This window comes from Gobio gobio (assembly GCF_949357685.1).
Source record: "Gobio gobio genome assembly, chromosome: 19".
Classification (NCBI taxonomy): domain Eukaryota; kingdom Metazoa; phylum Chordata; class Actinopteri; order Cypriniformes; family Gobionidae; genus Gobio; species Gobio gobio.
The window spans coordinates 7411637-7423263 of NC_137112.1; the positions used below are offsets into that span (position 1 = coordinate 7411637).

General features: G+C 38.0%; 1 protein-coding gene across 1 annotated transcript in view; it reads right to left on the minus strand.

Moving 5' to 3' along the window:
- abca7 (ATP-binding cassette, sub-family A (ABC1), member 7) overlaps positions 1–11561 on the minus strand; it is a 72599-nt gene extending 61038 nt beyond the window's left edge. Inside the window, exons 1-9 of the mRNA XM_079844739.1 lie at positions 11458–11561; positions 9624–9732; positions 9435–9528; positions 5223–5364; positions 5012–5139; positions 4492–4613; positions 3879–4073; positions 1603–1695; positions 309–546 (exon numbers count right to left, since the gene is read on the minus strand). Coding sequence (XP_079700865.1) covers positions 309–546; positions 1603–1695; positions 3879–4073; positions 4492–4613; positions 5012–5139; positions 5223–5364; positions 9435–9528; positions 9624–9689 — 1078 coding nt within the window. The 5' untranslated portion in view covers positions 9690–9732; positions 11458–11561. The remainder of the gene's footprint in view (positions 1–308; positions 547–1602; positions 1696–3878; positions 4074–4491; positions 4614–5011; positions 5140–5222; positions 5365–9434; positions 9529–9623; positions 9733–11457) is intronic.
- Between the last annotated feature and the right edge of the window lie 66 nt (positions 11562–11627).

The following is an 11627-nucleotide window of genomic DNA, read 5'->3' on the forward strand; positions in this document are numbered from 1 at the left end:
TCATATCACCACCCGGAGGATACACAAGGTCAAAGGTGACTGCAACGTGGGTGGGCAAGGTCAAACGCGGGGGAGGGGAACGATGTGGGTGGTCCAGGTCAAAGGGGGCGTGGTAGGTCAAAGGTCGCAATCAATCAAAGTGACACAAGGTATCTTATATAAACTACTATGCTGCTTTAATGAATCACATCTATTTTTTTTGTATCAATTCTTGACCAAAACAAATAATTCACGACTCAAAAATCCATATTTCACGATCGATGCATATGCATTATTACACCCTAATAAATGTGTCAAACATGTCTTACTGGTGCTGTTGTTATTTTCGAGGTCTGTCTCCTCTGACATGTTTCTGCCCAGGAAAGATTTGATATCCTGATCTTCATACCAGTTGAATGATGGGATTCTCTCTCCCCCTGCCTCTGGGTGTCCACACATGATTCTGGAGAAGGCACGAAAGCTCTCGCGTGGCAGTGCTAAGCGGTTTTCAGGTGTCAGTAGCCTTATTTCTGAATTCAGCTCTGAGAAACTGGACAGAGAAGAGATCTGAGGGGGAATAGAGAAACAGATTCATTGCTGTGATATGAAAATGGACCTCTAGCATATTTGCATTAAAATGTATTATTTAACTAAGAACAAAACTGGTCAAATGTTTTATGATAATTCAATCATTTTAAATAATTAAGATATAAAAAATATAATATATATATATATATATATATATATATTATATTTTTGAGCAAATAAAGCAAAAGAGCCTTCTTTTTATATATCTATATATATATATTTACTTTTTTTTTAAAGCATAACAAAATTGTAATGCTTTTAAAATATATATATATATATATATATATATATATATATATATATATATATATATATATATATATATATATTTTAAATAAATATATATATATATATATATATATATATATATATATATATATATATATATATATATATATATATATATATATATATATATATATATATATATATATATATATATATATATATACATTAATATAACTGTGATCAAAGCTGAATTTTCAGCATCATTACTCCAGTCTTCAGTGTCACATGATCCTTCAGAAATCATTCTAATTTGAGGCTCAATTATTGTTGGGGCTCAATTATTAATAATGTTTAGTATTATTATCAATATTGAAAATGTTGCTACTTCAGTAATATTTTTGTGGAAACAGTGATAATATTTTTTTTTTTCAGTATTCCTCAAAAAACAGCATGTATTTGAAATAGATCTGAATAAAAGTAATAATTTCTTCCACAAAATATGAAGCACCAACATTTTCAACATTAATAATAATAAGACATGTTGCTTGAGCAGCAAATCAGCATATTAGAATGATTTCTGAAGGATCATGTGACACTGAAGACCTGAGTAATGATGCTGAAAATTCAGCTTTGATCACAGGATCATATTTTAAAATATATTAAAATAAAATAAAAAGTTCCTAATTATTCCAACTTTTCATCTATAGTGATTGTCATGAGGTTTCATAGAGAAACGAAAAGGCAATAATGTTTCATAATTACTGTAATTGTGAAACTTTGGCATTGATAGATCTAAAAACAACTCACATCATCCATAACTGATGCTAGTTCCCGAGTTACAGAGGAAACAGCCTGACCGATGACCCGGAGATCAGCCGCGTTTGCCAGCAGTCGGTCTCTCTGAAAGGAATTAATATGGAGAAAAACACAGTTCAAATATAGATTTCAGATGGCTTTGACAAAAACAAGCACATTATCATTTAGCATATATACAATTCTCTTCCAGGAAAACAGCCCAAAAATACTGATGACTCATAATGCCACATTTTGTCCAATCAAAGTAAACTAATGAGAATGTCCCTCCCTCCTCCTGATAGCACCTACTTCACCTACTAGCATATCATTTTCATAGCTATGACATGAACTAAATGCTATTGGCTATTAAAAAAATGGACACGCCCCTTTGATCGTTTTTAACTACTATCCATGTAATTAGTAATGGGCACTTTCAAAACACAGCTTCATGAAGCTTCACAACATTTATGAATTTAAAATCAGTGGTTCGGAGTGTATATAAAAACCTCTCAAGTCACGTGATTTCACAAAACGAGGCTTCGTTACATCATACTACTATTTCGCACCTTGGTATTGAAACATCTTGATGGTTTGCCGCTAGAGGGCATTGATCTGGTGAACCCATGAACCGTTATCCAATATACATCTAGTTCAGTCATGACACTCTAGATGGCACAGGCCAAACGCAATCTGTAAATATTCACATCATTTACTACACAGCACAAGCTGATCGGCCTCTGTTAATTCTGCAGCCAATGAGCTTGCTTACTGTCTGGCTCAGTGTCAAGTCAAGTCAAGTCAACTTTATTTATATAGTGCTTTTTACAATGCAGATTGCTTCAAAGCAGCTTCACAGTGTTAAACAGGAAAATAATGCAACAGAATTTGATTCGGCTGTACAGCCGCTCTGGAGAAAACGGTGATGTCATCAGCTCATTTCAATTATAATACAGTGACAATGTGGGCAGATCAGTAATTTAGTTTATATGGTTAATTTAGTTTACTAATTAGATTTCTTTGGATATTTAGTTGAAAATTTAGTGTCCCCAACTGAGCACGCCAAGCCAAAGGCGACAGTGGCAAGGAAACAAAACCCCATCAGGTGACCTAATGGAGAAAAATAAACCTTGGGAGAAACCAGGCTCAGTCGGGGTGCCAGTTCTCCTCTGGCCAATTAACAAGCAGTGTATGATTATTATTCTGGCAACTTTACAGGTCAGGGGTCATATTAGATCAAAATATTCGAAAGATCGGAATCATCATGCCAGAGACGTTTTTTCTGAGGATGACATGTCGATTAAACAATTATAACGTAGGAATATTCGAAAGATCGGAGTCATCACGCCGGAGACGGGTTTACTGAGGATGACGTGTTGATTAAACAATTATTAAATAGGAATATTTGAAAGATCGGAGTCATCACGCTGGAGGCGGGTTTATTGAGGATGACGTGTCGATTAAACAATTATTAAATAGGAATATTTGAAAGATCGGAGTCATCACGCTGGAGGCGGGTTTATTGAGGATGACGTGTCGATTAAACAATTATTAAATAGGAATATTTGAAAGATCGGAGTCATCACACCGGAGACGGGTTTATTGAGGATGCCGTGTCGATGAGGCCATTTCAGGGGGAGTCTAATTGACACGGTCTCTGCAGACACTTCAGGGATGCGTTGGTCATCTCTGGGCGCAGGTCAACCATCTGATCTGGATACGGCCAGTGTTCACTCAGTGTTCACTGTAAGCTGGTCTTGCAGCGCGCTCTCAAACCCTCCACCTGTCTAGATCTTCTACAGGATTTATGCATATATTATGCAAATCCTGCCTTTGCTTGGGACGCATTTTCATTTTTGGTGTGCATGTTTGTTCAGGAAGTTGCAGTGACCGAAACAGTGACATACCTTGTTAGTTTGAAGGGAGTAAAGCCTGTGTTTAGGCTATTAAGGAAATTTTATTTTACCAAAGAAGCCGCCATTTAAAAGCAGCCTACTTCAGTGTAATATGCTACCATATCATCACGCTTCACATTACAGTTATTCTAATTCTCAGTGTTATGACCGGGTGGGGGTGGAAGGGGTGATATTTAAATGATATGTTCGGGTGGGTGGCATCTCTCAGTGAATGTAAATAAACTGCACCTCCAAAAACTTTGCTGTGGTGTTTTGAGCACTTTGAAATAGTGAATAATTTTGCAAACCAATTGGTTCAATAGATTCGAAGCACTGAAAAGCTTTGTTTCTCCCATCACTAAACAGAATAAATACAGAAATCATAAACGCACTAACCGTGAGGATCTTGCTGAAGTCAAGCTGTGAGAGGAAGATCTGCTCTGCCTTCTGCATCACATCTGAGGGCACAGCACACAGCGCCCCCTGGAGTTCAGGGAAAGAATCTCCTTCCTCAGCGGTGAGGTAACGACCCAAGAGTGAAGCATTACAGACGATTTCAGACAGACGCATTCCTTCACCTGCTAATGCAACCTTGAGAACAAAACAAAACAAGATGTTCATGTATCAATTTAATACAAACATTTATGACAGTGTAACTGGCGCGACATATGAAGTCGGACGTAGCGCAAGCGCTTTGAACTGCGAGAGCCGTTACACTTTCTGCGTAAGTTCTGGTGGAAGCTTGATATTTTACTTTATAAAGTTCATGATAAAGGGAAGTAGTGACAGACCTTTTTTTTTCATATTGTTACATGCATTCGAGTGAAATGAAAAAAACCCTTTCACTTCATTTTCAATTTCAAGATTAAAGGGGCAGGGGCTCAAGCCCACCAAAGGGTAAGAACAAAAAAACAATGCTTGCACTGTCAAGTTACATTCAGGTCATTAGGCCAGCTCAGAAGGGATTATTATAAGCGCTTCAGAAAGTGGAAAAAAGATTCTTTCTTACCACTTGGAGGTTCAGTCGTGCCCTCAGTAACTGATCGACAGATCCTGAGGAGATGTTGGTGTTTGTCCGCAGGAAGGAGGAGAAGCTTTCATTGGTTCTGAGATACTCTCCAACCGGAAGATCTGCAAAAACCAATGGTCTAATATTATATTTATTATACTAATATAATATTATATAGTGAACCTACTGGCCACATTTTGTTCAGGATTTGCAATGTATGTGCAAGGCACTGAATGTGTACATGCTGTGCCCATTAAAAAAAAGAGGATTATTGTAGTTTCTTAAAACAAAAACAGCAGCCTTACATTCTCAGTTTTGTATCTAAGCACAACCTGAGACATTGTCTAGATGAGAGTGACATGTAAGATTAATGGGGTCTTTTTCTCAGGAAAACTAAATTAAAAACTGAAGTCTCCATGTGCTCTTCATTTCATCCGTCTTTGAGAAACAACTGGGATACTGAACACCTTATAGGGGATTTTATGCTTCTACAATGAGACATTTGATCAACATGTCATACTTGGCCAGGCATCTGGTCTTTCCCCAAGTCTCTGGATTGCTTGAGACAGGTCCTGTAGTCCGGAGAGGGCCGTCCGGTTACCACTGATTGTCAGGACACTCCTGATATCAACCAAAAGTCGAGAGAGTCTGAAAACGAGAGAATAAACCTCCATTAATGGCCAAAGCCGAAAAAAATTAAAATCATGACACTGTGCGGAAAAGCATCTCACATGGAGTTGTCGAAGTTGCTCACTCGTCCGGGTGTTTCTCCTGAAGTGGGTTGACGAAAACAGGGGTTGTTGACATTGCAGATGATGCCCTGAACCCATGCCAGTGTGCCTGCTGAAGGAAGGGCCTTGTTGGGAAAGTGACCTGAAATGGAAAAAAAAGATCAGCAATATGTAATGTGAATGTGAAACATACAAAATATAAAGGACATTTAAATTAACTCAAATAAATAATGTCAATTAACTTGTATACATTTTTAAAAAGTACATTTTCTAATGATGTACACTTAGGGGCTACTTGCATTTAAAATCATGAGATGCATGGCAGTGAAATAAAAAAAAACGTTTCGAGTAACGTGTGCTACTTTTTTAGAATGCTGTGTCATGCACGAGGCCAGTGCCACCGCTCCCATTACACGCATCACGCGCTGAACACAAACAGAATACAAATATGTGTTCTTTGTAAAAGGCCTATAATAACAATGGTTGACAAATATGCATGTGAATAGGATGTGGTTTAGGGATGGGAAGCACAGGGTACCTCAAGATACGATACACAATACATGGCTCAATATACAGCAATTCTGCGATAATTAATATATTGCTAGTCAATCCTATAATGATACATCACGATATCCTTCTAACTGTGAAAACAAAATGCCCATGAAAAGGTTAAGTGCCGGTTTTCCAGACTTTGGACTTAAACATGGCTGGGGCATCTATTATTTAACTCACACTGCTGTCCGCCATCCTGTTAAAAACCTCTTTTTCTTAGGATAGTTAAATTGTTTCCATGGCTATCACCAGACCAAGCTCAATCTTTGAAGATTGAACATTGGTCTGGGGAGTCTGCTCTGTATTTTCTACTGCACAAGAGGTGTGATCAACCAGCATAATTCAAACGACTCTGTACGCAATTGGATAGTCCTTCAACCAATCAGACCACAAGAGGCGTGATCAACGAGCAAAATTCAAATGACTGTACACAATTGGATAGTCCTTCAACCAATCAGAGCACAAGAGGCGTGATATAAACGAGCATAATTCAAATGATTTTGACCGCAATTGGATAGTCCTTCAACCAATCAGACCACACGAGGCGTGATCAACGAGCATAATTCAAATGACTCTGTACGCAATTAGATAGTCCTTCAACCAATCAGACCACAAGAGGCGTGATCAATGAGTATAATTCAAATTACTCTGTACGCAATTGGATAGTCCTTCAACCAATCAGACCACAAGAGGCGTGATCAATGAGTATAATTCAAATGACTCTGTACGCAATTGGATAGTCCTTCAACCAATCAGACCACAAGAGGCGTGATCAATGAGTATAATTCAAATGACTCTGTACGCAATTAGATAGTCCTTCAACCAATCAGAGCACAAGAGGCGTGATATAAACGAGCATAATTCAAATGATTTTGACCGCAATTGGATAGTCCTTCAACCAATCAGATCACACGAGGTGTGATCAACGAGCATAATTCAAATGACTCTGTACGCAATTAGATAGTCCTTCAACCAATCAGACCACAAGAGGCGTGATCAATGAGTATAATTCAAATGACTCTGTACGCAATTAGATAGTCCTTCAACCAATCAGACCACAAGAGGCGTGATCAATGAGTATAATTCAAATGACTCTGTACGCAATTAGATAGTCCTTCAACCAATCAGACCACAAGAGGGATGATAAACGAGCATAATTCAAATGACTCTGTAAACAATTGGATAGTCCTTCAACCAATCAGAGCACAAGAGGTGTGATCAACAAGCATAGTTCAATTGACTCTGTACGCATTTGGATAGTCCTTCAACCAATCAGACCACAAGAGGCGTGATCAACGGGCATTGATCCATCGCTTCTCTATCAGTCATCGTGTTAAACCCGCCAATAGCATGCCAGGTGGATAAGCCAGTCTGTGATTGGTTCCCGTAAATGTGTAACAGAAGCAGGATAAATTAATGTACAGGTTTCCAGCCTGAGCTGCAGGGAAAAATCAAATCGCCGGCAGATCAGGCTGGGTTTACCCTGTCTACTTGTTTCCCTCATTCATGTGTTGAGCGCCACCTCGAGAAGCCATGAAGTAGCAACGCTGGGAGCAGAGAAATCTATTTAGAAAGCCTTATTTTATTAATTAAAATATAAAAATCTGGTGCCAGCGTATCAATTCTCGTATCGCACTGAGAAGGACAACAATATATTGCCTTATCGATATTTTGTCCCACCCCTAGTGTGGTTGGTACAATGGTATAAATATTCACAAACTTTAGTTTTCGTGTGATGCTGTATCCACACCAACAAGTGTCAGTATATAGTTTAATTAAGTCGTTATAAAGTTTAAAGTCAGTCATTTTGATGATGTGTTTCCCCCGTTGTGATGCATATCCAAATTAAAGTTCTCAACTGAGAATAAAATGTAGAGCAGGACTTGATTTTGTCCACTGGATTGTAGGATCATAGCTAACTGCTACAATCGTTTCCTGGGTGCTGGAGGGAAAGAACTGAAACTCGGCTGGCTATCATCATCATAAGAGAAGTGATGATGTTGCGTGTTTTTGTTTGATTAAATCTTTTTTTTTTTTTTAATAATGACATGCTTAAATAAATAATTTAAAATAAATACTGCAATATTCCAAAACAAATTGTACATTTTGATTTCATGGTGACTTTAATTAAAGGAACACGCCGACTTTTTGGGACTTTAGCTTATTCACCGTATCCCCCAGAGTTAGATAAGTCCATACACACCATTCTCATCTCCGTGTGTGCCATAACTCTGTCTGACACACCCACCGCTAGCCTAGCTTAGCACAAAGACTGGAGGTAAATGGCTCCAGCTAGCCGACTGCTCAATAAGTGACAAAATAACGCCAACATTTTCCTATTTACATGTTGTGATGTGTATAGTTACATCGTGTACTAAGACCACAAAAACTAAGCGGAGCAATATTACGCAGCGCCTGAAAATAGGCTAATGTCCGTCGATATAACCAACGTGACAACCTGCTTGCACAGGGAGCGCTGGGGACTATTTTCAGGCGCAGCGTAATATCATTGTGCCGCTGCACTCATGGTACGGCACAAAGTTCCTTGATTATTACACAGGAATGAGAGTATAGTTCAAAGCCATATCGCTCTAGAAAATCACAACTTTTCATTTTCCGTCGGTCTTAGTACACGATGCTGGAGCCGTTTACCTCCAGTCTTTGTGCTAAGCTAGGCTAGCAGTGAGTGCGTCAGACAGAGTTATGGCACACAAGGAGATGAGAATGGTATGAATGGACTTATCTAACTCTGGGGGATATGGTGAATAAGATAAAGTCCCCAAAATTTGGCATGTTCCTTTAAATGTAAGCTAATTTCCACTGCAGATAAAGAAACAAGAAATAAAGTCAAAATTGTGTGATAAAAAGTCACAACGCAAACTATAAAGTCACAACTGTGAGATATAGTCGCTTTTTTTTTTACTCTGAAGTGGAAACGGCTTTGATGGGATGGACATTTAAAGGTTAAGTATAAAATAAGCAAGTGTTTATGTGTCTGCCTGGTTGGGATGCTTAAAGGGATAGTTCAAAAATGAAAATTCTGTCATCATTTACTCACCCCCAAGTTGTTCCAAACCTGTATGAGTTTCTTTGTTCTGCTGAACATAAAAGAAGATATTTTGAAGAATGTTGGTAAGCAAACAGTTTATGGACCCCATTGACTTCCATAGTAGGGGAAAAAAATACTATGGAAGTCAATGGGGTCCATAAACTGTTTGCTTACCGACATTCTTCAAAATATCTTCTTTTGTGTTCAGCAGAACAAAGAAACTCATACAGGTTTGGAACAACTTGGGGGTGAGTAAATGATGACAGAATTTTCATTTTTGGGTGAACTATCACTTTAAGAGCATTGTTTTGATAGCAAATCAGCATTTGTGGGGAAATAAACCCATGACTTCCATCATCTATAATATCTAACCCTTATTAGAGAAATTTGCAACAGCCCTGCAGAGATTCATAGTGCAACATTCATTTCATTTATTAAAAAAATGTAATTTTGACTAAATTTTCTTCAGGTGAGCCGTCAGAAAGGTCATGATTATAAACAATGTCACAAGGGCTCAACAATGTCCTGATTTTCAGTGTAGCTAATCAGCTTTGCTTCCCTGCCACCTGCCAAGAGAGGAGGGCGACACTCTCGCTCAGGGCGTCACTTACACTGGCTCTGTTTATATGGCGGGTTCGATTGCCGGACAGCAATGAGGATGAGGAAGAGGAAGAGCGGCCACAGAAGTTCAATAATCAGTTGGACCTATAAGGAAAGAAAGAGACAATGATCATGTTAATGACATTCCTCGCTCTATACCGAGTGACTGTTTTGCAGCTGGAAGAGTAAAGACACGACACCTTGTTTCTCCTGCGGTACGTGAAGTTTTTCCACAGCAGCAGATAAAGCTGCGTTCCAATGGCCATGATGGATGGCACAGAACTACGCAACCATGGTAACAGAGGGAACCTACAACAAAAAATGGTTATACTCTTCCACCGTGCAAATGCAAAGACATATAAAACTTTACACTGTAAGCCAAGAAGCCATTCAATTCAATAAAAAGGAGATATTATGCAAGATCTTCACACGGAAGTTCTCAATACAATTAAACTTAATGGTGACCAGGAGCTCCAAAAACACCCTTGTACAATTACAATTACTATAACTACACTCCAGATAAATTTTGTTAACCACTTCTGGGACCATTTTTGGGATTTCCGCCTGGATTTGGCCTACCCGAATTGAAAAGCTTCCCATACCCACATACAGTGGTCTCTAAATACACAAGTTTGGTGTCGCTTTAAAGGAAACCCTTTGAAGTTACATAAACCCCTGCTAAAAGTGATAAACATGTAAGTATATGTTGTCTGAGCTGTAATAAACCCCCCAAAAAAGAGGCGCTTTTTGATTTTTTGGTTATAAATTCATTTTTTAAAGTGTATAACCCAGGCCTGTGTGCTCTAGCCCCCTGCAGAAAAGGTCATATTCCTCCATTCAGATCCATTTGAATAAATCTTGCATACACGATCCAGACAAAATTCTGTATTCAAGTATTTTCTGGAATCTAGTGGAAACAGCAAAAAACGTCCGCAGGGTGCTAGAGCAAACAGGCCTGAGTTACACACTTTCAAAAATGAATTTATAACCAAAAAAAATATCAAAAAGCGTCTCTTTTTGGGGGGGTTATTACAGCTCAGATAACATATACTTAAATGCTTATCACTTTTAGCAGTGGTTTATGTAACTTCAAAGGGTTTCCTGTAAAATGACACCAAAGTTTTGTATTTAGACCACAGTATGTGTGTATGGGAAGCTTTTCAATTTGGGTAGGCCAAATCCAGGCGGAAATGGTCCCAGAGTAATTAAGTGTAAATAGGTTACTTTGTGTAAAACAAATGCCAATGTGATGCATATCTCCAGAAAGTAGACATTCTAAGCAAATGGTACCACATATGAGGTCAGAGATCCTCCACAGACATTTAACATTTTAAATATATATCATTCCGGACCCTTAAAAAAAACAACAATAATAATTAAGATGTTATTCTATTATTTTAGCTCTCATTGTGTGATTTGAATATGCACATATTAAAATATGAGCATCTGGGTTACAACAAACAAAAAAATGATTTGAGTTGTAGAAAGTTAAAAAGACATGAGCTTTTCAGCTTTGACTGTCACTTCCTTTTCTTGAAATCCTCATTATACTAATTGGCTTATCAGAGCCAAGACAAATAAATCTCCTCCAAAATGGGCACAGAAAAATACAGCACAAGCTTGTGCAAGACAAAACATGGTAATGTAATGTTTGAAAATATTGAGGGGTGCTTTTGTTTAGACAAAATTATTTGAAATCCTTAATTACACACAGAACTATAGACTGTTTATTGTAACTGACATAATCGTCTTCACACTCTTTATGGACACATTAAACAAAACATTAAATATTACAGGCCTGTTTAAAAATAAGGCCTCATTTGAGCAATATTTTCTAGATATTTTAATTGGAAATCATTTTACGGATTCTCCTTGGTGTGCTATAATATAGAATATACTTTAGGATACAATAATTTGTCATTAATATTTAATGAACCGTTCGTTGCAGGTAGGTTATATCATGTCGAATAATTTACATTACTGTAGCTTTAACGCCTATAAACAACACAATAATCTCCGGTAGAATGCCATTACCTTTCGTTTTATCCAAAACTTAATTTGCCTCATGAATTTGTCCGGTGTGCTGCAGTCTTTCTGCAGTCCGTGGCCGTGCGCTGCCGGTGTTACGAGATCACTGTGAGGAAGCACCAACATGGGCGGGGCTTCCATTCAAAACATTGAAACCACATTGAGAGTGTAACCAA